The 26,917-nt window shown below is 41.5% G+C and overlaps 4 protein-coding genes across 15 annotated transcripts in view; 2 read left to right on the forward strand and 2 right to left on the reverse strand.

The window, feature by feature from the left end:
* The window catches only part of arhgef9a (Cdc42 guanine nucleotide exchange factor (GEF) 9a), a 48,487-nt gene extending 42,628 nt beyond the window's left edge, over nucleotides 1-5,859 (forward strand). For 9 of the 11 annotated variants that reach the window (XM_004563257.4, XM_004563258.4, XM_004563262.4 and 6 more), the window contains one exon: nucleotides 386-5,859. In XM_004563257.4, coding sequence (XP_004563314.1) covers nucleotides 386-561 — 176 coding nt within the window. In that variant the 3' untranslated portion in view covers nucleotides 562-5,859. The remainder of the gene's footprint in view (nucleotides 1-385) is intronic. The other 2 variants (XM_076891264.1, XM_004563261.5) reach the window with 2 other exon arrangements.
* Nucleotides 5,860-5,963: 104 nt separating this feature from the next.
* On the reverse strand, nucleotides 5,964-9,554 carry asb12a (ankyrin repeat and SOCS box-containing 12a). Of its 2 annotated transcripts, none has more exons than XM_004563264.5 (4): nucleotides 9,380-9,554; nucleotides 8,860-9,183; nucleotides 7,521-8,049; nucleotides 5,964-6,809 (listed from the first exon to the last, which is right to left on the reverse strand). In XM_004563264.5, exons 2-4 carry the CDS (start codon nucleotides 9,142-9,144, stop codon nucleotides 6,664-6,666), a joined length of 960 nt encoding a protein of 319 aa, XP_004563321.1. In that variant the 5' UTR covers nucleotides 9,145-9,183; nucleotides 9,380-9,554; the 3' UTR covers nucleotides 5,964-6,663. The 2 variants fall into 2 exon arrangements, with proteins under 2 accessions (XP_004563321.1, XP_004563320.1); XM_004563263.5 differs by having other exon boundaries at nucleotides 9,375-9,554.
* A 944-nt stretch (nucleotides 9,555-10,498) lies between these two features.
* On the forward strand, nucleotides 10,499-12,242 carry LOC143421553 (uncharacterized). Its single transcript, XM_076891310.1, has 3 exons — nucleotides 10,499-11,375; nucleotides 11,466-11,610; nucleotides 11,720-12,242. Exons 1-3 carry the CDS (start codon nucleotides 11,088-11,090, stop codon nucleotides 11,848-11,850), a joined length of 564 nt encoding a protein of 187 aa, XP_076747425.1. The 5' UTR covers nucleotides 10,499-11,087; the 3' UTR covers nucleotides 11,851-12,242.
* On the reverse strand, nucleotides 12,178-25,007 carry zc4h2 (zinc finger, C4H2 domain containing). Its single transcript, XM_004563265.5, has 5 exons — nucleotides 24,844-25,007; nucleotides 24,024-24,195; nucleotides 23,640-23,812; nucleotides 14,383-14,545; nucleotides 12,178-12,898 (listed from the first exon to the last, which is right to left on the reverse strand). The coding sequence occupies exons 1-5, from the start codon at nucleotides 24,897-24,899 to the stop codon at nucleotides 12,785-12,787; spliced, it is 678 nt and encodes a 225-aa protein (XP_004563322.1). The 5' UTR covers nucleotides 24,900-25,007; the 3' UTR covers nucleotides 12,178-12,784.
* Nucleotides 25,008-26,917: the final 1,910 nt, after the last annotated feature.

Below are 26,917 nucleotides of genomic sequence, written 5' to 3' on the forward strand. Positions count from 1 at the left end.
CTGCTTCTCTTGTTTGCCCGCCACAGAGTTTGATTGAATAGCATCCTTAGTCTCCCTTGTGTCATTGCTAGAGCTGAATCTCCCAATTCAGCTTTCATCATATATTCATCATATTTTCGGGATTAATATGCAGGAATGTTAACAGTGAAGACCCATTTTGTATGTCTATGTGCCTGTTTTTGTGGAAGCATGACTTGATGTTGTGTTGTTGTGCCTGTTCCAGATGCAGTACTGATAACGTTTCCTCTTTGCTATCTGCCTCCCTCCTCCTCCTTTTTTTCTCTTTTGCTTTGTGCCCTGCACTGCCTCCTTGTCCCCTCTCCCTCCCCCACAAAACCTTCTTGCTCTTTTTTTTGTTTTGTTTTTTTGGCGCCTGCCTTCCCAGGTGTAAACAGGTGCACGCCCCCTTCATACCCGCCCCCACAGGACCCCCTCAGTGTGGGGCAGTATGAGGTAACGGAGGACATGGCACAAGGAGAGGTTTTTGAATTCAGTCAATCCAAAAGAGGCCAGGCTCCTTTCTGGCAGAATTTTAGTAGATTAGCTCCATTTAAGAAATAGAGATACACAGACTCTTCCGATGGACCAGCTATTTTTCTTAGAAGCACTAAACACTGGATGATCATGTCCCCCCTCCCCCCCCCATGATGAAGAAAAAAAAAAAAAACAACACACAAACACGAGACTTTGAAGTTAAGGACCAATGTTAATATAGAGTGTGATTGGAAGCTGCGAGAGGACTGAAGACTTGGATTTAAAACAAAGAAAAAACATATAAAAAAATAAACACAACTTTACAGTTCATATATGTTAGTAACATTCTTAGTTATCATGCTTCTCCGGCTGAGTCAACTGTCACAAACTCTTCCCCCCTTTCTGGATAATCACGCCATCTGAATGTCCTGAAGTCATCGAGATTGTTACATGAGATCATTTTCAATCCATCTTCTGGATAGAAACACGAGGCCAAGCCAAGTCATTCCCAGTAGTATGATTGTGACCAAAACAAAAAAACTACAAAAAAAGCTGAGATCTTGCTGTGCTGCTATGAGAGATTGTTTGATGCATTCTTCTGAATGCGAGACGACGACCTCAGCCGATCGCCGCGGCCTGTGAAGGACTTGCCAAGCTCGGCTGTCAACCTCACCTCTGAGTTAGCTCCATCCTGCCACTGATCATGCACCCATCCAGCCATCTCTGCGCTGCTGATGTCTGCGTCTGGACCTCCTCCTCGCACTCAGAGCTTCATTCTCTTCTCTGTAGCAGCTTGCATATAATAGCCCCCTCCTCTCTCTTTCTTTTCACAGTCTGACATTAGGTGTTCCCTTCCTTCTCCACATCCCACTCGTCCTCTCTATCTCTCCATCCACCTGCTCTGCCTCTGTGAGTCAGTGGCTCTCAGAGGAAGAGTTTCACTCTTTTGTAAACCTGCCATTGGCCGTGATGTGATGATGGGTCAGGGAACAAATCAATAGGCGGAACATCAATAGTATATTTACATCCGTTCACCAACCACTCGTGACAGGGTATTCATGTCCGATCGCGCTGAGGGGGTGTGTGCGCGCGCTGGATTTGGCAGTGAGCTTAGATGAAGCAGCTGGGAGCAGGAGATAGGCCGGCAACGGTCCGCCTGCCTTGTGCCACAGCCCCTCTCCCATCCCGCCCTCCCTAGAGACCACCCCTGTAGCACTGTGCTGGCACCTGGGTGGAAAAGAGAGAAAAAAGCACAGCCTACCTCCAGAAAACGAGCGGTAAAAGTGAAGTTGTGATGCATTGGCCAAAAGAATAACATGTCAGCTGTCAAAGAAAAGACTTCGGTTGATTATTTTGTGTCACTCCCACTGTAAAAAAGCACAGCACGTACTCCCGTTTTGAGTATGAGCGATACAAATATCAACACGTCAGTGTGACCAATAAGTAAGAAGCCCATCCAGTATTCAAGGGGGTGGGGGTGTCTAAAAAAGTGATAATGATTTGTGAAGTGGACCAAAACTAACTGGGGAAACAAAAAAGTCCACCGCAGCAGCGCAAGTCGATACCGTATACGGAGGTAGAAAGGCGAATTTAATCTGTAGCATGCAGGTTTCCTCTGACACATTCATACATCTCTATAGACTCCAGCTCCAAACCTCTGCTTTCTGCCTCACCCCTCCTCACGTTGCCCCACTCCCCCCAGATCTGGCAGTTAGCTCCAGCTCTGCTTAAGTGATTTCCAAAGGACTGTGGCGTGATCAGATTGGTTTTGTTTAATCAACAAAAACGTGTGTGAAGCCGTGGTCTGCGAGAGATCCTAGCATTATAGAGTCCTTCAGCAGTAAAAGAGAAGATCTGAGGAAGTGAAGAGGAAAATCTTACATGCATCGTGAAGACGTATTCTTTTTTTCCCACACTTGGAATGTAAGTGAAACATCTGTCCACGGTTTGTGACCACGTTTTGACCTCAGACACAGGAGTACATTTTGTGTTGAATTATATCACCAGATGGACAGTACATATACAGTTTGACAATTTGTGCAATGTGATATATCATTCTATATCTATCACTATTCACTACAGCGTGATATGAAAGAGTTATATTGTTCTATGTCATTTGTTTGCCTTCTTATAGGCCTTATAACCTGTTGGAGAAAAAACAGACCTTACAATTGCTTTGTATGTTGTAATTTATGTTTTGTTTCAGTAAAGGAAGTTGAGAAATTGGGTGAGTTGGCTGCTGGTGTCTGTAGAGATGGCTCCCAGTGAGATTGTTTTGGAAGATAGTTCTCCTGGCTGGGACGGCAAAAAAAGATATGGTTCCTAGGCTATCGTAACCTCAGGTCCCTTGTTATGGCCCGCTCTGCCTACCTTCCCTGCTCCCTCCAACTCCCTGCTTAACACTACCACCAGTACCAACATACAGATACAAGCATGCAGGCAAACGCACACACTAATAATCATGCTTACTTGCTGGCCCGTTCTGCTGCGGAGAGGAGAGATGCTATCTAACAGTGCCTTCCAGCATTCCACTAGTGATTATCTATTCAGTTTCACAGGCAGATTTGAATTAGTCATGTATTTTCCCTTCAGTGCATCTCTCACTCTCTCTTCCGTTCTGTTCCCACAACCCCCGCCCCTTCCCTCATGCACACTGGGAATTCCTCGTTCCCCAGTGCACGAGAGCCGCTCGGACAGAAACTTAGGCTACGTTCACACTGCAGGTCTTAATGCTCAATTCCGATTTTTTGATCAAATCCGATTTTTTTTGTCTGCTCGTTCACACTACAAATAAAATGCGACAGCAAACGCGCTCTAGTGTGAACCCTCAAAGCGGCCGCATGCACAAAAGAAGACGTCACACACAACGCGCTCTGTTTAGACCCAGAGCAAACAGTATTGTTTGACTGTTTCAGACTTTACGTTTCCCATTTTTGCTTTAAGTTATAAAGTTATTTTGTTATTTACATTTGGCCTAATAATTATCCTTATTGCTGTTTTAGAGAGGAGCGGTGCTTCAAAGGATAGTTAAAGACTTCTGTCAGAATCTGCAGATTATACAGTACTAATAAAATGTTCACATTTCTCCAACGTTGTCTTCCCAACAGTTTCACTGACATCTACACTGGATGGCCAGGAAGCGTTCGCGATGTCTTCTCGGGCGCTGATAATTGGTGTCTGTCTTGTGTCAGTGACATAAAAGACAGATTTAATGCGACATGACCATTTAATTAATGACCATTCAGCAGTCGCTTTCTAAAACATCGGATATGTATCGGATTCAGTACCACATACGAAAGTGACCCAGATCGGATTTGAAAATATCGGATTTGTGCCGTTCACACTGTCATACCATGATCGGATATGGGTCGCATAGGGTCAAAAAAGTCGGATTTGATGTGCTTTAGCCTGCAGTGTGAACGTAGCCTTAGAGGTCAGGCCACTTTTTCCATATAAGTAGATACTGTGCTGTTTGACTGCGACCCATTTAAAAATTGAAAGACGACTCATTTTCATATATTATCGCACATTTACATAGGAGCAGTTTTATTGCACATTAGAAATGTATTCCAATTTCAGATGTTTAGAAACATCGACTTCTTTTATTGTGTATTTAACACGCTGAAAAACAGTTTAATTTGAATATATAGTAGGAAGCAGATTTCCATTGGTCAACTTAGGTTCGCGTGTCGATCTATATTATTAAAAGTGAGTTATGAATCAAGAGTCATCTATTTTACCTTTATCAGCTACACACTGTAAATATTGTAAAAAGAACAGATCATATATTTGGATATCGTTATTTTGCGTTGGAGACGAATGTTGTTCCAGTTCTAGCGTGCGGTAGATCTCAGTACCAGGTAATTGCATGCTTGTGGCATCCAATATTTTGCATGAGACTTAAGGCAACACTTAACGAGATCATTTAGTTTTGTTTAACTTCCAATTGAATCTTCTTTTCTTTTTTTTCCCCCCGGCAACACAGAACCATTCATTTGTGTGTACCCATACCATCTCACTAAAGGGAGTTCTTTTCTCTGTCCACCTGTCTCCTGCTCACTTGGCATTACAGGTTGTAGCTTCTGTTTTTTGTATTACTATTATTACTATTATTATTATTTATTGACACATAAGAGGGGAACATCTTTTCCTGAATAAAACACTGAACTGCTGATAAGGAAAATCAAAGGCACTGATGTTCTCTTAGCCCAGATATGATGGGTACTATAAACTCTAGCATCGTTTTAAACCCACACTGCTATGCTACAGACTGCTGGTTAATATTTTTTTCCTAAATATATGACTTTTTTTGGTTTGTTTTATTTTTTTGTGGAGTGCCATTATGTGCAGAGGCAAAACGGGTAATCATTTTTCTACGACAACAGTGAACCAAATATGAGTTAGCACTGATCTTGGGTGTTTGTGTATAGATTTAGAGCTGAATAAATTCGAAACCTCTTGGGACGGGCTAAAAATAAACATAATCCTGAAGAGACACACACACAGTATTTCACAGCTGTTCATATCACACTCTTGTTCCTTTTAAGTACAATGACTTGACATTACAAAGCAGTTCCTCGCTTGTATTTATTGACAGCAGTATTAAACAGTACCATTTTGGCCACATGGTTTCAATGATGTATATACGCTGGTTTGAGTTTTCTTATAAAGCTATCAATCTGACCTTGTGCTCCGAGCTGAGAGGATAGCCTTCTGTGCAAATTTATTTCTGTTTTTTCGCTTTCTCTTTCCAGTCATATAACTAAGGCCAAGTTAGTTGAATGCATCAGAAGTTGCACAGATTTATGTAATTCCTTCTAGTCCAGGGTGAGCCAGTAGACGCGTTCACTCACAGTTAGCATAGCAACATCTTCAGTAGGAACTCCTTGGAGTCAGTTATGCAGTCCTGTGCTGTTCCAGAATAGTCAGGGTAAAAGTCTTCAATGAGCCATATGCCGATGTTGGTGTTCAATGGCAACAAACAGAAGACTGACATCCCACATTTGGACACTATTCATTGTATATTACCATCTGGTTTCAGGGTTTGGTTTGGGAGGGGGGGGGTGTCTGGATTTTTTTTTTTTCTCAAGTGAAAAATGTACTCACAGAATCCATATCCTTTGTCATCATATGCAAACATTTATCATTTTCTTTCTTGCTGGCTTTTGAGTTTGATTATTTGTTGTAGAGATGAAAAACCTGAAAAATAATGCCTATTCAATCCAGAAACTGTGAATGGGAGAGTGGAAATGTCAACTGTATGTACATTATATGTTTTGATGTAATCAGAAGCACTGGGAATATGTTGTACTTTGCTGTAAAAAAAAATCAATCCATATCTGATATAGCTGTACTTTTTGTTGAAAATAAAACTACAGAACTGCGGGGGGGAGGGTTCGAGGCATCAGTCTGTGAGTGAGAGCATTGTGCTGGCCTTCCTGTCGTGTGACATCATCTCCTGTTTGTTTGTAGGGCCCATTCCTAACAGTTGATGCATTAACTCCAGGATATATTATGTACGATAAATAATATTACAGTGGTAATCACTAATCACACACACACACAAAAGAAAACTTTTTTTTTTAAATCAACAAACTTCTAAACACTAAAATTGAATCCTGAAAATAATTATGCTCTAATCAATAAGTAATGAGTGTTATGGAAATATATTCTCCCAGCTGGAGGCACTGAAGTGGAGGCTTTTCATTCTGCTTCCTGGTGTTTTGAAGTCCAAAGACACAAGAATGTTTTTCAGGCAAGATCTAAGACATCCTGTTGTGGTGCAGACAGTGTGTGTGTGTGTGTGTGTGTCTGGATGTCTAAATAAGTAAGGTGACTACATGTGTCTGTGTAATGTTACCCGAGTGAAGGAGTGAGCCAAAGTGGATTTAGTGAGGTAATATCAGAATAACAATAGTGCCTGTGAGGAGCCTCAGATTTTGATATCCACAACGTATGGTGTTACTGTGGTCTCTAGTGGCCACTGATGTTGTTACACTTCCCAAAGATACAGTGGATTTTCCAACATGGAGCCCTCCTTTTGCTTCTAAAAGCTTCATAGACATGAAAGAAAATCATCTGACTTCACAGCTATAAACAATTCGGATGTAAAACAGTCCTTTAGCTTGTTCTGGTAAAAATTTAAAAAATGTATAAAAGAAAGGAAATTTTTAAAAAAGAAGAAAAACATCACATGGCGTCTGAGGTTTCATGTTTCAAGTAATTTCTCAGGATCAGAGGAATGTCCAAGCTGTCAATTGCAGGCTCCTTGTTAGCAAAAGGGAGGTATCCTCTGATTGCCAGTCGAGCCTGTGACATCAGAGATTTGGGGCAAACTGTTGAAGAAACAGAAAACAACATTTGTATGCTGAGGTATTATAGCACCAACTCATAACAAAAGGCACTTTATGACAATTTAGGTAAAGACCCCACAGAGTATTAAAGGGAAAACCACAACCATCAGATGATCCCCTATGAGCGAGCGCATGGTGACTGTAGGAAGAAAAAACTTCCTTTGAACAGGAAGAAACCTCTGGCAGAACCGGGCTCAGGGAGGGGCAGCATTTCTGCCATGACTGGTTCGTGTAAAGAAGAAAGACGAGAGAATATAAAATTGAATGGCATGCAGCAGTGGTGTATAAACACATGTGAAATGTAAAGAGTAAAGAAGAAATCCTCATTGCATCACGGGACAGCCCCCTGCAGCCTGAGCCTATTACAGCATAACTAAGTGATGGTTGAAAGTCACCTGATCCATCCTTACTATAACCTTTATTAAAAAAAACCCAAAAGGAAAGTTTTGAGTCTAATCTCAAAAGCACAGAGGATGTTTGTCCCCTGAATTCAAACTGGGAGCTGGTTCCAGAGGCGAGGGGTCTGAAGGCTCTGTCTCCCATTCTACTTCAGAAACTCTAAGAACAATAAGTTAGGCTGCAGCGTGAAAGCAACAGCGTGAAAGCGTGAAATCATCATGGGGTCTGATCATTCAAGATTTTGTATGTGAGGAGAAGGATTTTAAATTAAATTCGGGTGTGACTCGCTCTCACCTCTCTCCTTGAGGAGAAGAAGCAGAGCTTCGTTCTGCTTAGTGGTTTTGTCAATGATGAGTGTCGGCAGATAGACGTCTGCTCCAAAGTCTATAAGAAGCTGAATGTACTCCACCCCACAGCCGTAGCGGAGACACACCTCCAAAACTGTCTTCGGCTGTTTGATCCTGGCCAACATTTTCTCATCTGTGCAGTTGTAGTTGGAATTTGCACCGTGAAGAAGGAGCAGTTTAAAGCAGTCCAAGTGTCCATACACAGCTGAGATGTAGAGGGGCCCTCTGCACGCTGTGGCGTTGGAGGCCCATTCGGGGACTTTGGGCTTCACATCTACCTCAGCTCCAAACCGAAGCAGCTCTCTGAGTATGTCGACGTCACCCTCTCGGGCAGCGGTCAGCACCGGGGAGCAGTTGTTGTACTGGCTGCCATTGGGATCTGCTCCAGCATTCAGCAGTGAAACTACACAGTCCAGATGTTTCCCACTGACAGCTGTGAACAGAGGCGTCTGGGCCTTCACGTCCAAGCTGTCAACCTGGATTCAGACATAAGAAACCAACAGGCTTTTTTAAAAGTAGAAACAAAGTTTGTTGATACAAGAAATTACGCCACTGATTTATCACCGCAAGTACTTTTCCCCTGAGTAAGTATCAAATACCGTCCTGTGTGCATGCGAGTAAGTGACTGGATCACAGTTTAACACCCTTCTAAGTGAAGGTATCATTTGCACAACCCAACATCCACATGTGTGCCACCGCAAGCTGTCACCTTTACTTCAGTACGATATGGTTAGCAGCTCTGTAGCTCACTGTAAGTGAAATGCTGAACTGACAATGTTGACTCTGCTCTGCTGCTGTGGGAAATCTAACCCCCCAATGCTACTGATTAGGCTTTGACTGAAGATAATCAATTCATTCTGCAAATCTGTTGATAGACATCTGCTGGCTTGTGCACTGAATGCACTGGAAACAAAGAGAAACATTGTTAATAGCTTGAAAAACCCAAAGAAGCATCTAATAGATGCTCTGCAGAACTGAGACGTGCTGCGAAGTTGGACTGTGTTGGTCTTGTGACTCCTAGTAACTGCTTCCACACTGCACTTAAAAATTTGATCTATTGTTCGAATTTAAAAAATCATTACGCCAGCTTTAATGCCCAAATTGTAAAATGTAATGATGCAATATATTGTAATATCACACCTTGTTTTATTACTCTTCCCTTTGAACAAAATAAAAAGAAAGAAAATCCATGATGTCCAAGTCCAAAATGTCATTTTTGTTAATAAAAAAATGAAGGCAACTTGTTACACCCTCAACATTTCATCATCCTCTCTACAAAGTCTCACCTCTGCTCCGTGCCCCAGTAGCAGCTCCAGGCACCTCAGATGTCCCAGTGCAGCAGCAGTGCGCAAGGGAGTTACGGGGACCCCCCACCCACTTCGAGCATTGATAGACTTTCTGTAATCCTCCTGAGACAGAAGCTCTGAGAGCAGAGCTACATCGTCGCTGCTCACGGCGTTGTTCAGAGCCTGACTCTGCTCGCCGTCCTCATCCTCCTCCTTGGGCTGGAGCAGGGAGAAGATCTTAGAAATGTCCATCAAACTCATGTTGGCAGCTCGGCCCAGAACCATACTGGGACTCCAGGCTAGTTCAAGTTAAAACCCTTTCATCTGCAACAGCAGAGAAAGACCATAACACCATAACTTGTCTATCGGCTTATGTTAAGACTCATTTTTTAACATCAGAATAGCAGAAACATGAAAGAATAAGGCTCACAAGCATACACCGCAATCACGAGATAAATCAGTTTGTGCCAACTGCAACTGCAGCAGTGTGGGATTTACACTGGGAAGACACCTACCTCACCTTGTTGCTTGTTGATGGTGTTTCCAACGGGATAAGTCGAAACCCTTTCAGAGCTCCAATAAAACACAAGTCACGTGAAGTAAAGGTCCTTGAGGAATGCCCAATGCTTCCACTGGTGCAACGAGTTGAGAAAAGTGCAGTGTGTGTATGTGTGTGCTTAAACTGACAAAGGTGCCAGAGCTCCTTTCTGGGGTGGGGCGGGGGGTGTTTGGGGGCTAATTTTAGGCCACAGATGGGCCTGACTAAACTTCCATTCTTGGAGACTTGAGTCTCATGTTTATAATTAGAAAGGTGATAGAGTTGTGACACTTAGCGATTGCCCAGTGTGACTTATCTCTGGGACATTGCTGTCTCTTTGCCACAGGTCAGCGTGTGTGGCATGATAAGCTGGAAGGTGCTGCGCTTCTATATTTCTTTTCTAAGAAGAGTGGTTATTCTGCTGCATGTGTCCTGTCATCACCCCGCTTTGCCTGGTTCACACTGAGGGAGCCATTTTGGTGAGTGTCAGCTGTGTGACTGTCAGGGTCTTCAGAGAGGAAGCCAGTCAGCTGTTACCCTGCCAAACCCACCCATGTCTTCATGCTGTCCCACGTTCAGAAGGGAGGCTCTGACACACAGCACTCTTTCAGCAGATGGCACAAGACACCAGATTCCTAGCATTGTTCAAACCCCACGAAGAGGTTTTAATTTATTTGAGCACAAAGAGCAATTAAATACAGACATGGAGGATTGGCTTTTAATGCAAACTTCAAGAACACGGACTGAAAAATGGCGCAATCTCTAAGCTGGAATAAAAATGCAATAAGAAATACAGTGGGCTTTTTTTTGACCACAGCCAAACTAATAACATCAGTGAGACAGTTTGAAAATAAACTATGCAGACCATGAAAGCAATCCGGTTGCTGGAAATGTTTAGTCCTTCACGTCACATTCCCTGCTGTGACATATCACATCAAAAAAGTATTGTGTCACTAAACTTGACTGTACTACTTTTATAATTTTTTACAATTAATACATTGCACACAAAATAGCACCAAATTTTAAACACAACAGTCCCATTTTTAAATTTCTTTTAAATAAACATATGTGTAACTAACTGCACAACATCGCTCTCTTTTTTAAAGTAAGAAGTTTCTTAATTTAAGTCTGTGAAGGTTCTCAGTCATCCAGGTCATCGTAGTCAAAGGAGCTTGCAAAGAAATTTAAGAAACTTCAACTAGCCCTTAATAAAACAATAATGTAATAATAATAATAACATCAAGAACAATAATGTTCTGTTTTATTAAAGTCTAGAAATAGTTTCTTAATTTAATTGAATTGAAAGAAAAGAAAAAAACTAAATATGCTTTATTGGTACCCTTTAAATTCCCCCGTCGACCGCCAGATGGAGGTAGTGGCGCAGTGATGGCAGGAAGTGCAGCTGTAGTAAAAACTAAAGAAGCGAGTGACGTGTTGGGAAAGCCACTTTCTTAATGAGCCGTGTGCCACGTTTTCAATTGTTTTACTAGGGCCTGGCTTAGCTAAACAACAACGATTGGTTTCGATACTCTGTTATCCCTCCCAAAAAATAAACACTTGGTGCCAACACTTAATTTAGCGCCATAAGCTAAACTTAGTCGAGGTTAATCGGTTGCGGTATTCATTTTCTTGAATGCCACTTTATCGTTTAAATAGACAGCAGTGAAGCTCTGCGTCTGTTTGGCACAGAATGGAAGAGGAGGAAGCGCTGAGAAACTACTGCAGAACAATGATTTCTCGTGTCCGGAACAAGCGCCAGTGCCCCCGGGAGCACAAACATGGAGGAGCCAAAGGGAGCAACTGGCCCGAAACTGAGAGACAAGTTGCATCAGCGCACAGAGGGAGTAACCTCCATGTTCTTGAACGCAACATAGACCCAGCCTCCCCTCATGTGGGTCAAGGTCCCGCTGTCCCACACGCCCCCTTTCAACTAGTTACGATGCTGAGGATCAAAACCTTGAAGGAGGAGATGAGACGGGTTATGAAACATCCTTGTGTGACTCTGTTTCGCCCTGTCTGGATGTCATTACGGCTGTTTCAGCCTTCATGTGCTCTTATTTGTTGACAGGTTGCAGAGGTGGAGCTGCACGGTCCCGCTGTGTGCAGCGTGTGCGCGCAGGAACAGGCTTCTCTGGCCTTGAAAACTTTTATCAGGAGGAAAAAGACACAACTGCAGATCCAAGCCCTAAAGTCCAGACTAAACACACGTTTGGGTAAGTGACTGTTAAGAGGTGATCATCTTAAGCTAACCCGCCAGCTTACATGCATGTCAGAGTAACTGATCACATCTGTTATCTGATTCTGGGTTTTTTTCTCTTATAGGATTGGACACTTTAGGGGGAGTTGGCACAGAATCTCTCAAAGCCCTCCAATGCCCCTCTCTGGATCTGAGAGGAACTACTTGGCAAAGATATGCAGGTCACAGCAACCTGGGTTTCCTTAGCAACCGCTAAGGAACGTGGAGTTGCCCTGGCAACAGATGAAATGAGGGGTTACCCTGACAAAAAAGCTACAGGAACTCATTTAGGAGACCTCACTGTCCTTTTTCAGACAGATAGCTGCAGACATGACAGCTGCGGTATTAATGGAGCGAGGGACAGTGGCGTAAGTGCAGTCGAACATATTCTTGCCTCTTTATTTTCAAACACAGGCTAAACCCACCAACTTGCACTGCTCGGCAGCAGCTGTTTACATTCACACCCCTAAATAACACAAATGTCCAGCCTTTGTTTTGAGTGTAATAGTGGTGGTGGGGGGGGGGGAAATGCACACTAACAGGGTTAGTACAAAACAGCAGTTTATTTTCTTATCATTGTATTAAACACACAAAACTATTCAAAGCAAATGAGTCTGGCCTTTTTTCCCCTCCAGTTTTGGTGGTTACTGAAACACTGTAAACATTAAAACAACACTGTGTTGCATTTCACTTTTAAACCTATTCGATTTTATCTTGGCACAAAAAAACAAAACAAAAACACAACAGACAGCCGTGGCAGCAGGCATGCACTGCAAAAGAAACGAGAAAATACAGTAAAATATCCAAGGCAATAACCAATAGCAACACGGGCAACATTATTCAGACAAGTTCAAATTTTCTGCATTATTACAATTACAATTGTCAGGTGCTAATAAACTACCATGGAAGTCGTACATTACATATAAACACATCCAAAGCACTGGAAAAACTACAAAATAACATTACTAGATGCTCAACCAAATCTTGACAGGTTAGGAGCAAGTTACTAAGACAGTTTGTTAAACTGGGGGGACTGTGTGGAAACTGGAAACACAGACCTGTCAGACCAGTCGTGGACTGTACACGGCTGATTCAAGGTCAGTGTCTTGGACCAGTTGTCTTTATACTCCTCTGAAGCTAAAGGTGGGAGTCTACTCATCTGGCTTCCTCTTGGGCTTCTTTGGGTTGCGGGAGCGGCTTTTAGCCTTACATAATGGACAGATGGGAGCGTTACGATGAATCTGCTGGTGGCAGGACAGGCAAGCCTGGAGAAAGGTGGAGGTGGTTAGTGCGAGAACTTAATTTGAGGACTTTCTTGTGTTGTACAGATAAGAAGCACCACAGGTTTCATGCAGCTACGTAATCCATCGGATAGTGTCTGTTGACTGAAGCACCACTAAAGAAAGACACGAGTGAAACTCATCAACTTGTACAGAAATAGCCACAAGCAATGAAAAGTGGGCAGGTCACAAATTAAATTTATCTTTTGTCCTTATTTTGTCCCCAAAGCTGATTTTAGAAGCAGGAAAAATGGGCAAGTGTAAAGATTTGAGAGAGTTTGACAAAAGGCCAAACTGATGGCTAAATGACTGGGTCAGAGTTTAAAAAACTGCAGCTCTTGTGGGATGTTCCCAGTCTACAGTGGTCAGTATCTATGTAAAGTCCGAGGAAGGAACAGTGGTGAACCACTGACAGGGTCATAGACGGTCAAGGATCACTGACGCATGTGAGGAGTGAAGTCTGGCTTGTCTAGTCTGATCCAAGAGACGAGGTCCCGTGGCTCAAACTGCTGAAAAAGTTAACGCTGGTTCTGACAGAAAGGTGTCAGAATACACAGAGCATCACAGTTTGTTGTTTACAGGGCTGCAGACCAATCAGGCTGCCCATGCTGACCCATGTCCACCACCGAAAGACCCAAGATTGGCATTAATAATAATAATAATAATAATAATGGATACTTTATTGATCCCCATGGGGAAATTACTTGTTTTTCTCTGCATTTGACCCATTCACTCAGTGAAGCAGTGGGCAGCCCACTAAGCAGGCGCCCGGGGAGCAGTGTGTAGGGACGGTACCTTGCTCAGGGGTACCTCAGGGTAGCCGTTAAGTGGATTCGAACCGCCGACCTTCCGATCATGGGGCGACCACTTTACCTACTGAGCTATCCCTGCCCCCCCTGAACTGGACCACGGAGTAATGGAAGACAGTGGCCTGGTCTGATGAATCAGGTGTATGTCCGTTACTTACCCAAGGACTACATGACACTAGGATGCCCTATGGGAAGAAGGCAAGCCAGCAGAAGCAGCGCAATGCTTTGGATATTGTTCTGCCAGGTTGACCCGTACCACCTACCACTGTTGCAGACCATTAACGTGTTCTGCCACAAAGCAGAAATAGTTCAGGAATGGTTTGAGAAGCACAACAACGAGTTTGAGGTGTTGACTTGGCCTCCAAAGTCGAGCATCTGTGGAACGTGCTGGACAAACAAGTCTGATACATGGAGATCCCACCTCTCAACTACAGGAGTGAAAGTATCTGTTGCTATGATACCACAGCACACCTTCAGGGGTCTAGTGGAGGGTCTGCGGATCGGGTCTGAGGGTCGGAGCCGTTTTGGCAGTAAAAGGGGGACCGACCCAATATTAGACGGGTGGTGAGAATGTTATGCCTGATTGGTGTATAAATAGCTGAAGTTTATGTCAGTTAAATTCACAGTGCTTTGGCATCATTATCTGTGTGTAGGTAATACCTTCATAGGTGGAGGTTGCTGTCTGAAGGTGGCTGTCTGACGGGCATCTTGCTTCCTGGACACCTGAAGCTGCTGTGCTGCGGCTGCGGCGGCAGCAAGGGATTCTGGAATGGCAGGCTCATGCGTCTCCTTCTGCCACTCTGCCTTCTGCTTCTCAAAGTAACTGTTCAAAAGGAAAAGCGAAACCTGGCTAGCAGTGAGTCCTATTTAATGCTTATGAATCATATTCCAGTTGAGATTACCCCATCTACACCGTGCACCACGAGACGAGGGGCGGCAAAAACTGAACAAAAGGAAGACTTAAATTGAACATTATAGTGGAACTCACACATTCTCTTTTTATGCACAACTTTGAGCAAAAGCACAGTCATGTGAGACTGTCTGCATGCATACAAACGTGTGTGTGTGTGGGCAGGGGAGGGCTGGAAAAAGAAATGTGGCCTTGGACTTTATGCTTGACTGGCTCGTTTTCAAAAAAAAAAAAAAAGTGATATCCTATTTCATTACGCTCTGATTTTTCTCAAAATAAGTCTGCGATAGAGCAGAACTTTGAGCATTCACAAACCAAACTCGATGATCCACCAATGCTCCGAACAATAAAGATCATTTGCAAGCACCACATTAACACACACATCGATTCATGCGCTAAAAGTTTATGTGCCATTTTTGTTTTCATACAAGTTAATACCTCAGTGTGAGGTTTTCTTGCTATTATGGAGGTGTAGCGTGCTCATTTGTGTGCTGAGACATCACTCTTATACGGTCTCTTTAAAAAAAAATACCCAGCAGCACCCCACAGGCCTGTGAGGTGTGATTTAATTTTCTCAGAAACCGCTCCAACACAACTTGTGATACAACTACAGTGGCTACTATTACTACTAAGTACGGTTACTCAACGAAACTCGAGCAAATGGTGCTTCAAACGTCTCCTCCGACTTCTCATGAATCTTTTTCTCACTGTGGTGACTTGTGTGTATGAAAAGCACTTAAGAACAACAGCGGTATAAGCCAGAACTTGCATTTACCAAGTACTAAAGTTGGTATTCAAGTATCTCATACATTCAGGATGAACATGAAGGAGCATGCCACTAAGAAAAAAGGAAGATTACCACCTGGCCAAAAATGAATTAATCAGCTAAGCTTCCTCATAGCACGCGGCCAAATTAAGAATCCAAACTGCCAACAATGTCAGCCTGCCGAATTTCCCCAACAGCAAATATATTGACACCCCTTTCTTTCTTTTTTTCCCCCTATGTGCTTTCAAGTTAGAAAGTTTTTCCTTGCATAGGGAGGAATGTCACATACTGCGAGAGAAATACCAGGGCCCGTATCCCTAAAGATTCTGAGAATCCTCTCAGAGAGCTCCTAACTTAACCTAAAAATTCCTTGCCAGGAGTTTTAGCTTAGAAGTGATTCCAGAACATTTTCAGTGAACTCTGAGCAAGGAATGGATGGAAAATCCTATCTTAGTGAGGTGTGGTTGACCCCGTTGCTAGGTATGAGTCATCATTTCAAAAGCCGTGATTGGTTGATCCTACAAGTTTGATGGAAATGAGCTTTTGGTGATAATGAGCAAAGGATGTACCCTCAAATCAATAAACATAATTATACACTCTAATCTTATGCTGACTGTAATTGTAAATAATATTTCACATTCAAGAAAATATCTGGAAAATGAATAGTAAGCTGTAGGGGTTATAGCCATTAGAATCTAAAATATGTGAAAACTTAAACTCATTACACCCTGTTAAAATAATGATTTGTGTCTTATTTGCTCATATTAATATCCTAGCTGACATATTTTGTACTTTCACTCCCATATGGACCCTGTTGAAAACAAGATGGCCTATCTCAAGGGGCTGTCCTTAATGAAGTAGAAATCACAACGTTACAAGTCCAGTGTGGTCTTAACGAGGGTAACACGGCTCAGCTTTTAGCAATGTCTGTGATTGCAGACCCAAGTCATCACTGCTGCATTGTTGCATTTTCCCGGTTGCCAAATACCTCGGGGTTGTGATTACTTTCGTCTCCGGTGTAATAGTGTTGTGGCGTCGAGTTGGTGAAGTAATTGCATCTCTAAGGAGATCCACCACAAACATGATTCCTGCACGATCCAATCTGTAGCGTCTCAATAATTCTCTGTCATCCAGTGTTTGCAGGACATCTCTCCTGCCTCTTCTGTTGGCCATTTTGTGCAGCTGCTTAGGGGAACTCCTAAGCCACTAAAAGTCCTCTTCCCTGCTCTTAGCAGATCTCGCCTTAGGAGCCCTTTTAAGCGCTAGGAATCTTGAGGAATAGCTTTTATATTAACTGGGATTGTTGTGTCACTTTTAGGGGAAATTCTAAGAAAACGTCATGACTCTGAGAATTTTCTTAGAATTTGGCCGCTAGGAGCCACTTTTTGCACAAAGATTCTTTAGGGATACGGGCCCAGATCATCATCAGTCTGGTAGAATCATTAGTGAAAATACACAAGTGTGATATCTCCACTGAAGACTGCTTTTCTACAGCTGTGCTAGCACAGACCTGAAAAAAACAACATGCATTTGCAGTATTAATTTAATCACTTTAAAATATTTGCACCTATACAGCAAAATGTAGAGGATACAATAAACAAAGCCAAAGCTGTGGAATACTTCACTTCCTAGCCCAAAAATGGGATCCACTGCACTATTAGGACCATTAACTATGATTTCCTCCACATCGTAAAATGTACAATCACCTACTGTTGATGGATGTCAGCCTGCAGTTTGTGCTGCTGGGAGTCTACTTATCAGCCCCCCCACCCCGCGAAGATGTACCTCTGGTGTTGTGGATAACAGGAACTTTTTGAAGCAAGAAATTTCTGTCAGCAGCTGAAACTGGAATCTAGACAAGTGGAATTATTTTATATTAGACTTAAATGTCTGAACAGGCTAACAAATCTGTTGATCACAAGAATACCTATCTGATGTTTAAACACCTAAGTGTTCAAAGGTTCCTGCTAAGACAAGAAAATTTGCCAGAGACTCTAAAAGTGTGTGAAAAAAAAGTAAATACTGGTCTTTAGAGTTTTAATGCCAGTTTCTAATAACCCCTATTTTAGGTGCCAGCTTCTAATAGCACATATTTCCCCAGTTACTCTTTATATAGTCATGCTGATTCTGTTGAGGTGATTTAACTTGCCAGTCTTTACAAATAACTGCAGTTGTTTCTCTGTTGCCATCCAAATACAGTCTAGGGATGTCACCAGACGTAATACTTACAACAACTTTAAAAAATGGAAAGACTGAAAATGTCCTGGAACTTGTTTTTTTGCTTTTTCCTTCCCCAATTCCATATGTGCTGTAGGTAGCACAGGCCTAAGTGTTTGAATCTATCTGTACAAGCTAAAGAAGAAGGAGGCAGACACGCTCAGGCATAGGAATACACGTGGAAGATGTGTTGCAATGGCTCCACCCAGACTTACTGATAAGAAAGGCAGAGTGGGGTACAAAGATATTTTGCAGAACTGTTAACTGAGTTCCCAAAACGTAATATGTAAAAAATGTTACTGTTACTTCTTTACTGTAATTCGAGAACCAAGAGAGGAATACTTCCAATTTAGCGAAGCACCTAAAAGCCTGTAACTAAGTTTGATTTGCATGAACATCCAAAGCAGGACTACACCTCATATTACCATTTTGTTTGAGACAGCTGGCACAATTGCTGTGGTATCCACTATTTTCATAGACTACAATGTTGGCAATGACTTATGTTAAATGTGTGGCACTTGTAGGTTGCTTTGCTTTCACTCTTCTTTCCAGTTCATCCCAAACCAGCTCGATGGGGTTTAAGGTGAGAGACTGTGCTGGCCACTCCATGTTTTCAAGCTTACTACCTTATCCTTGTTTCCTAAGGTGGTCCTGGCATAGCTTGCACTTATGTTTTGGATTATTTTCCTGCTGTACAATGAACTCCTCACCAACTAGGCGCATTCCAGAGGCAACTGCATGGCGCCGCAGAATGCTGTGGTAGCCGTCTTCAGTGTGTGCCTCTCACTCTCTCACAAAGCAAAACAGCCATAGAACATTATGCTTCCTCCTCCATGTTTGAAAGCTGATGTCACAGTGTGGAACCATCCTTTTGCTTAAATCCTCAGTGATGAACTGAATATTTAAAATTTTTATTTATCAGTCCATAACACCTTCTTCCAGTCTTCAGTAGTCTATTGGTGATGTTTCATGGCTCAGACAAGCCTCTTTTTCTCATTCTGATGTCTTAGGTTTCTGATGGCTTTCATGCTGCAAATCGACTTGTAAAACCTGCAACATGAAGCTTCTCTTCACAGATGAAACTGAGATGTGCCTACAACTGCTATTAGGCTGTGTTTGAAGCTGTGTTCCTGTGAGCCGCCTAGCAAACCAGCTGTTGACTCTCAAAAACCTGTCTTCTGATTCTGTTGTGGTTTCCTGTCATCGTTTCCCCCAGTTTCTCAGTGCTTTTTGATGGTGAAGGAAACCGTACTCGCTGACACCTTGACTTTCTTCGCAATTTCTCTGTAGGAAAAACTTACACTTTCAAATGTTATGATGGTCTGTCTCTCTTGCATTGGTAATTGCCTTTTTCTCACCATTTTTATAACACACTACTTTCTGCAGTACAATACTGTTCAAATAATGCTCAAGCAGGTACGACACCACAGTGTTTGTACTTTTATGGAGACATATGGAGTTGTAAGTAATCAAGAAAATTTGGGACACCTGTAGGAATCGCTAGCACTAACTTTGAAAGCTCAATCAACCTCCATTGCTGCAGAACAGCTATAAATTGTTAACCCATCTCTTGTTCCTTGAAATAAAAACCTTTTTGGATAGCTGAAATATACATCGTTTTCAGTTTTGGATAACCTTACTACTAAAAAAAAAAAAAAAAAAAAAAAAAAAAACTTCAGTTAGTTCATCACTTACCTCTGTACCATTTATTTTTTTTAAATATGGTGTTCTAAGACTTTTGACTGGCAGCGTATATACAGTGGGGCAAAAAAGTATTTAGTCAGCCACCGATTGTGCAAGTTCCCCCACCTAAAATGATGACAGAGGTCAGTAATTTGCACCAGAGGTACACTTCAACTGTGAGAGACAGAATGTGAAAAAAAAAATAAAAAAAAATCCATGAATCCACATGGTAGGATTTGTAAAGAATTTATTCATAAATTAGGGTGGAAAATAAGTATTTGGTCAATAACAAAAATACAACTCAATACTTTGTAACATAACCTTTGTTGGCAATAACAGAGGTCAAACGTTTACTATAGGTCTTTACCAGGTTTGCACACACAGTAGCTGGTATTTTGGCCCATTCCTCCATGCAGATCTTCTCGAGAGCAGTGATGTTTTGGGGCTGTCGCCGAGCAACACGGACTTTCAACTCCCGCCACAGATTTTCTATGGGGTTGAGGTCTGGATTTTTTCACACCAAGCTGCTTGCCTATTGTAGATTCACTCTTCCCAGTCTGGTGCAGGTCTACAATACTTTTCCTGGTGTCCTTCGAAAGCTCTTTGGTCTTGGTCATGGCGGAGTTTGGAGTCTGACTGTTTGAGGCTGTGGACAGGTGTCTTTTATACAGATGATGAGTTCAAACAGGTGCCATTCATACAGGTAACGAGTGGGGGACAGAAAAGCTTCTTACAGAAGACGTTACAGGTCTGTGAGAGCCAGAGATTTTCCTTGTTTGAGGTGACCAAATACTTATTTTCCACCCTAATTTACGAATAAATTCTTTACAAATCCTACCATGTGAATTCATGGATTTTTTTTTTCACATTCTGTCTCTCACAGTTGAAGTGTACCTCTGGTGCAAATTACTGACCTCTGTCATCATTTTAAGCGGGGGAACTTGCACAATCGGTGGCTGACTAAATACTTTTTTGCCCCACTGTAAACTAAACTTAGTATAAACCAAATACTCCAAATATTAAAAACACTAAGGGATCCAACACACCAGAGATGGCCACGAGACCACACAATGAAGCAGTATTCCAGGAAATCATCTGCCTCGCCACTGGAGCATGCCAAATTTCTGCTCTTAAAAGAATTTTCTCCTTCTTTTTCGCACCTGTGTTTTAGCACTGTCAAGTCTTCCTTTAAGGACCTGCTCCACCATATTGATGAGAGGGAAAGGCAGCTGTCATTCTCTGTAGATATTTATCCAATCCAATGGTCTTTCATCTCAGCAGTTTTCTCCAATGACTTAACTACTGTGTGATGGTACTAAATAAGCCAAGGCACAGAAGTCACAGGAGAGCCATTACTCTGCCAATTATAGCCACATAAGTCACTGACTGTTTTCATTTGCGTGATCAGGCAGATTCTCTCATGAACATTACATCACAACTGTTGAAATACTATCCTGTTTGCTCAAAAGATAACGTCTTGGACTTTGATAACTTTGTAATCACTTGAATAGACTTTGAGCCTGATGCTTAGATAATGCTGTTTGCGATCCAAAGCCAGAAGTAAATCTTCCTTTCTGTAACTACTGCAATCTCTGTTTTAATTACAGCAAAAGTAGAGCAATAGAGCAACAAGAACAATAAACGTTTTTAAAGGCTAACTATTTTATGTCTCATCCTGGTGTCATTTTCTTTTTAAGTACTGACAGCGAAATTTTTCTAATCTTAGAAATTTAGGAGTGTGTTTTTAGATCTCTTTATTGACATTCCCTACCCTTATCAAAATACAGTGAGATGCACTAGACTGATCCCTCTGTGTGAATTAATTCATCCCAATATACAAGTCCTCTAGCCCCGTCAGCAATACCTCAACAGAATCCCGCTCATTTAAAATTGTGTAGAAACCAAATTGCTGTCTGTCCTTTGGTTGTGTGTGAATATTTTTATGTGCCACATTTGCCAAAAAAATAAAAAATTTAAAAATAACAACATGCCTTTGCACAAACCACTTTCCATTAGTGACTGGATAATGCAATAATAAATTCCAAGTATGAATTCCGCTGTTGCTTCATTGTATTTTGCTCGTTTGTGTTGTTGTGTTTGCACATCTCTGTTGCTTGTGGGGCTCGCACACAAGAATTTCACTCGCATGTGCTGTGCCAGTGTGCCTGCACATGTGATGTGATAATAAAAAGTGATTTGATTTGATTTGATTTGATCCCTCTGACACAGTGTCTCTGAAACAGATCCTGTCATCGGGTCATTAATTACAAGTTGGGGCCTGTTGAGAAATAAAACCTGCTGCTTGGTTGTGTTTCATGATTAATGTCGAACACCTGTGTATCATTATTACCTGAAGCAACAGACTCTTAGATTTGAACTGGAGTGTTTTTATTTCTTTTTTACCAAATGGAAATTTGCATCCATTTGAAATTCAATGATTACACGAGGTGTTCCACAAGGTTCCACTTTTGGACCTTTTTTTTGCAAATGCAATAATAAAGTTAACTACTAATTATGATTCTGGTTACCTTTGGGCATTGCAAGTGACAACATTTAAATGTGTAAATACTTCTATTTCATTATAGTAAAATGACTACAGGGTTTCTATTAGACCTGATGGCTGTGATAAGGGAGTTAAGGTTTAGTGATTGTGGTTGGTCAGATCTATGTGTCCTTCTGAATGCTGGAAAAGCAGCCAAAGAGAGACACCAAGGAATTTGCTAATTCAATCTCTGAAGAGGATGAGCTTTCCTAGCATACTCATCTGTAGTCTTAATCCATCAGCCGCAATCCAGTGTCAAGTATCCAAAGGTAAACAGGTAGCACTTCCACAAAACATAATGTCAGTCTGTTAACATCACCGAAATACATCAGCTAAAGTGAGATTGTCACCTTTTCCTGAAGTTTTATTCAAATGCTGCCTGTTCAGATTTGGATACTTGAGACTGGAAACATCTGGTCATTTATTTCCCACATGTAGCATAAAAAAAATGGTGTATGCATATAGAGTACTGTGCAAAACTCTTGTTTTGTGCCTTGTTCGTTTATATTTTGTTGGGAAATGGGAAATAAGTGTAGCGATTTAATGAAACATGCAAGTATACAAAACGTTTTTTTACCACTTTAACTAGCTTTAAAGTCAATATATTGTATGGAAATCTTTACTTTTCAACAGAGCCTGAAATCACTTCCTTGAAATTTGAAAAAGTAATACTTCTCCAGGCTTCTTGAAGGACATTCCAAAGCTCTTCTTTGGTTGTTGGCTGCCTTTCTGTGCCTTGTTTTGTGGATCAACACAGGGCGTATAAGGCACCAGTTCAAAGGGCCAAATGCAATTCCCACTAATCAGTTTCCTCAATTTTTTTAAAGGACACAAATATGCTAAGTTATTGGCTAATATCTAGGAATCAGCTTGTCGGTACAAAAATGCTATTTTATGCCTGTCAAACTGTGGTAACGATGGTATTTTTGTAGATTCAACTAAAAGAATCGGTTGCTAGTAATCATTTAAAATTATTGTTTTGCTAATTTATCTATTATGTGTAGATACAGCACTGGTTTGTCTGGTTGGGTTAGGTGTCTATGCTTGAATGATTCAGTGTTCAGTAGCTTAACTAAAAAATAAACAACAGTCCTTTGAAAATGGGCAGGTAAGGCTGGGCTGTATGACCACAAATCAAAAGTTACAAGTCACATCCATGACAGCTTTGATTGATTTTCAATCAGTTGTCCAGCCCTATGTACAAGGACTAGAATTCAGCCAGTATCCAAAGAATAAGTTTGAAAAACATTCTGAAAACCTGGAGAACTATTGCTCAATACCACTTTACAAAAAGTACAAGAAAGTCTGGGTCTTTGAAAGGAAACTAAAGAAACAAGAGGTCACTCAAGTCTACTGTTCCAGCAGGAAATCATATTTAATGTTGTTTACGTGATGCAGCTTCCCTCTAAGTGGAGATAAGTTGGTGGATATTAGCTGCACAACTAAAACAATATGAAGTCATAACATTCTCACTAAATTTGTATTCAGTTTTTCAAACTGCTGTATTTTTTCTACCCATGACACACTGTAGATCACATTGTCTTTTAACAGCACTGCATTCTTTGTTATCATTTCCATCCTGTTGCATCTAGACAGCAATATCTCAAGAGGGCAATAGACAAACTCAACAGCTGAACTACTGAACAAGTAGTAGTATGCACAACTACTTAATGTTGACAAGAAAATTTGATGAGATTTACTGCATAAATATTATGACGCTGGATGCACTGTGTGTGTGTGTGTGTGTGTGTGTGTGTGTGTGTGTGTGTGTGTGTGTGTGTGTGTGTGTTTTTACTGACTCCAAGGAGAGCTTCTCCTCTTCTTCATTCAAGTTAGGGAGTCTGTGTAGACCTAAAGTCATCCTCAGGGCATCAACATGCTCCTTCAGTGGTTTGTACTCATCATGCAGGCGCCGAGTTGTTTCAAGCAGTTTATTGAGGTCATTCTCTGATTGCTTGATCGTGCTCTCCATCTAAAAGCACAAGCAAAGCAGGGGCTGATTTTTGAGAAATGCACATGTAATATACTCAGCCTAAGCTATCTGTAGTAACATATAACCACTGGAATCTTTCATCCTGCTACATTACACCAGCAGACACTGCAGTGACTAGAAGTTGTTGTGAAATCACATGAAAGTTCACCAGTGATTTAGTGGCACTTACTAGAGAACAGCACCCACTCACCACATTGATATCTGCATGGATGAGGCGCAGCTCCTCCACATGGGCCATTTTTTCTTGAAGCAGGAGATCCATTTCTTGTTTGTACTCTTTCAAATGTTTCTCCTCAGACTCCAGAGCCTCAAACTCAATCTTCAGACGAGACTTAATCTTCTGCATTTGGATAGTCTTATTCCTGCAGGCAGTGGGACAAGGAAAAAGACATGAGCTGCCAGGTTGTCTCAGTCACTCCTATGCACACGGCGCAAAAGATTTTAAACATAAAAGCAAACACAAACACATTTCCATCTGCTTTGCGGTATTGAATTTGTGCATATTTCTAAGCTCTAATTGCAGTAATGTTATGACCTATTTAAGTGAGCCTGCACTGTAATTAATTCATACATAATTACTTTATCAAAGCGTTATAGCAAGGGAAACATTACTTTGCACTACACTACATTACACCGACAGCCTGCTAAGCTAAGGAGCTACCTGGCAGACAGTAACAATTAGCAACGCACATCTGGCATCTTGTTGTCACACATCTGGAATGTGGATGCACATGGCTCAAATATGCGGTTAAATTACAACTTGCTTATATGTGTCATATTCAGCCCGCCTGCCACTTCGGTCAAAAACAAGTTAACACAGAGCTACACTCGCTCAAACCTGTTTAAAGAAAGGACACAGAGCAGGTCGGCTAATATTAGCTAGCTCAGTAACAAAAGCGAAGCCAAAGGGGCTTTTACCTTGGTCGGCTAATGTTAGCTAACATAGCGTATACTTAGTACGTGCCAAACATTCAGGCAACCTTTAACTGTATCCGACATCTGAGTTTTACCGTATCTCCAGGATGTTCTCCAGTTTGCACATTATTTCTTGTTCGTCTGCCATCATTCACCAGTCACTAGTCGTTCAGCTGGCCAGCTCAGTTACCCGCGAGGCCAGGGTGGTCCCCTTGTTGATAAAAACACAATAGCCAACGCGAGCGCGCACACGAGCACGCGTCCGTACTGTAAAAGCGTGGCTACGTAATGACAAGTGGAACCGCGAGCCCCCTGCTCCAAGCAACCCCAAGCAACCTGCGAGACACTCAAGTACAAACTGTCCACTCCCTCTCTCTAAAGTAACTATATAAAAGCTATTTAACAAACAAACAAAGCACAAGAACCATATATATATATATATATATATATATATATATATATATATATATATATATATATATATATATATATATATATATATATATATATATATATATATATACTTGTGACTGTGTTAAGTGCTTTGTGCAACAGATCACGTTTCCTTAAGTTGTAACCTTTCACTGAGGTTCAGATGGATTTGATGTACTCATCAGAGTCTTATTCAGCTAAATCATCATGCAGTCATTGTTCACCACCTGTTATAAATATGGCTGTGCCTCAAGTTTCCAGCTTACGGAGTAGCACTGGCAGTGGGAAACATGTCATCAGATCTAAGCCAAAATGTCAAAGTCTAAAGTGCTATTTCCAAGCATTAATTTGCAGTACTGAATCCATAGCATGCACAGTTTTTACAAATAAGACCAGCTTAATAGTTTAAATTAAGAGAGTATTCTGAAAACTTGTTCATGAAATTAAGAATTTCTCTATTGTACTTCCCAAGCTCTCCCGCGGGGTTGATGCTTGTTATGCTCCATGAAAGTGTGATGGGGTTGAGGTCAGGTGACTGTGGAAGAAAAGCGCACAAAAGACAGCACTCTCTGGTCTTCTTTCAAGTAGTTCTTGCACAGCTCGGAAGTGTGTTTGGGCTTATTACGGCACTGCAGTATGAATCCTTTTCTACAAAGGTGCAAGCCAGAAGTTGGAGCATGTCCCTAAATAACTGAGTGCTACTCTTTGGTCAGACTGTCGCTGATTTTGTCAAACTCTACATTGCTCATGGTTTCCCTTTGAAATTTTCTGCTGTAAACTGGCAGGACAACCAAATTTACCTTAGCCAAGGAGGTTGTGTGATTAGTTTGAGCTGCCTGTTCTAATTTGAGAGAAGGTTTTATCAAAAAGTTATGGAAATACGGAGGGAAATGGGAGACATTATCATGATGTCTTCAAGAAATAACACAAACTAATCCAGATCAAGATATCCTTTTGGATCTGGGAGACTAAACTCATGTTATGGAGGAAATTTTCAGTCTTGGAGGAGGTATGCAGTCCCAGACTTCTCTTGTTATACCACAAGAACAACGGCTGGAAACTCATTTTCTTTAACAAGGCTCTGATGAGTACACTCTGATGAATCCCCCCGAGTGTAATCTGAACACTGCTTCAGCAAAAGGGATGCAAATCAGTAACTTCTGACAATGTGCACAAGGCGGTTAGAGGGATCAGTTCCATAGAATTACTTAAAAACACACTGCTGGTGTTTAAATACTGCAGAAACATAATTTTTTCACTTCACAAGTTTAGATGTTTCTAACTCTTCAAACTTTCTGTACTTGGTTGTGTGTGTTTGTAAAGCTGAGAAAAATGTACTTTTGAAAATGTATGATCTTAGAGTCTATGGAGTGCATAAACAAGGAATATTTAGTATAACTTTTTTTTTGGGGGGGGGGGGCTTATTGCAGTTTACTTCCAGGTGAAGTAAAAAACAAACACTCTTCCCTTTTTAAACTGTATGCCATAACAACATATGCGTTGAACATTTCTGAGAGGATTAATAGATTAGAGGAATGCACTGCCGCATTCACTGATACTGAGAAATAATGGCCTGTGGTTAGTTACTGGTGATTTGTATCCGTCTACAGACAGGTTTGGCAGACGCACACCATGCCTCATTGAGATACTGCGAGTGATACAAGGTCAAAACCTCAATGATTCATGAAGAAAAGCGTAGACAGTGGGTGAAGGCTGCCACTTTAAAACCTGTGGGCC

Source organism: Maylandia zebra, linkage group LG2 (genome assembly GCF_041146795.1).
Source record: "Maylandia zebra isolate NMK-2024a linkage group LG2, Mzebra_GT3a, whole genome shotgun sequence".
NCBI classification, from domain to species: Eukaryota; Metazoa; Chordata; class Actinopteri; order Cichliformes; family Cichlidae; genus Maylandia; species Maylandia zebra.

What these genes read in the sequence shown, in the direction of transcription:
- asb12a (XM_004563264.5), bottom strand. Translation starts at nt 9,144, where the DNA reads ATGGTTCTGGGCCGAGCTGCCAACATGAGTTTGATGGACATTTCTAAG. An exon ending in TACTGGGGCACGGAGCAGAG is followed by an intron (nt 8,050 to 8,859) that starts GTGAGACTTTGT and finishes GTCTGAATCCAG; the next exon opens with GTTGACAGCTTGGACGTGAA. An exon ending in TCTTCTCCTCAAGGAGAGAG is followed by an intron (nt 6,810 to 7,520) that starts GTGAGAGCGAGT and finishes TTTCTTCAACAG; the next exon opens with TTTGCCCCAAATCTCTGATG.
- LOC143421553 (XM_076891310.1), top strand. Translation starts at nt 11,088, where the DNA reads ATGGAAGAGGAGGAAGCGCTGAGAAACTACTGCAGAACAATGATTTCT. An exon ending in TGAAGGAGGAGATGAGACGG is followed by an intron (nt 11,376 to 11,465) that starts GTTATGAAACAT and finishes ATTTGTTGACAG; the next exon opens with GTTGCAGAGGTGGAGCTGCA. An exon ending in CAGACTAAACACACGTTTGG is followed by an intron (nt 11,611 to 11,719) that starts GTAAGTGACTGT and finishes TTTCTCTTATAG; the next exon opens with GATTGGACACTTTAGGGGGA.
- zc4h2 (XM_004563265.5), bottom strand. Translation starts at nt 24,899, where the DNA reads ATGATGGCAGACGAACAAGAAATAATGTGCAAACTGGAGAACATCCTG. An exon ending in GAGAACATCCTGGAGATACG is followed by an intron (nt 24,196 to 24,843) that starts GTAAAACTCAGA and finishes CACTGCCTGCAG; the next exon opens with GAATAAGACTATCCAAATGC. An exon ending in TCCATGCAGATATCAATGTG is followed by an intron (nt 23,813 to 24,023) that starts GTGAGTGGGTGC and finishes TTGTGCTTTTAG; the next exon opens with ATGGAGAGCACGATCAAGCA.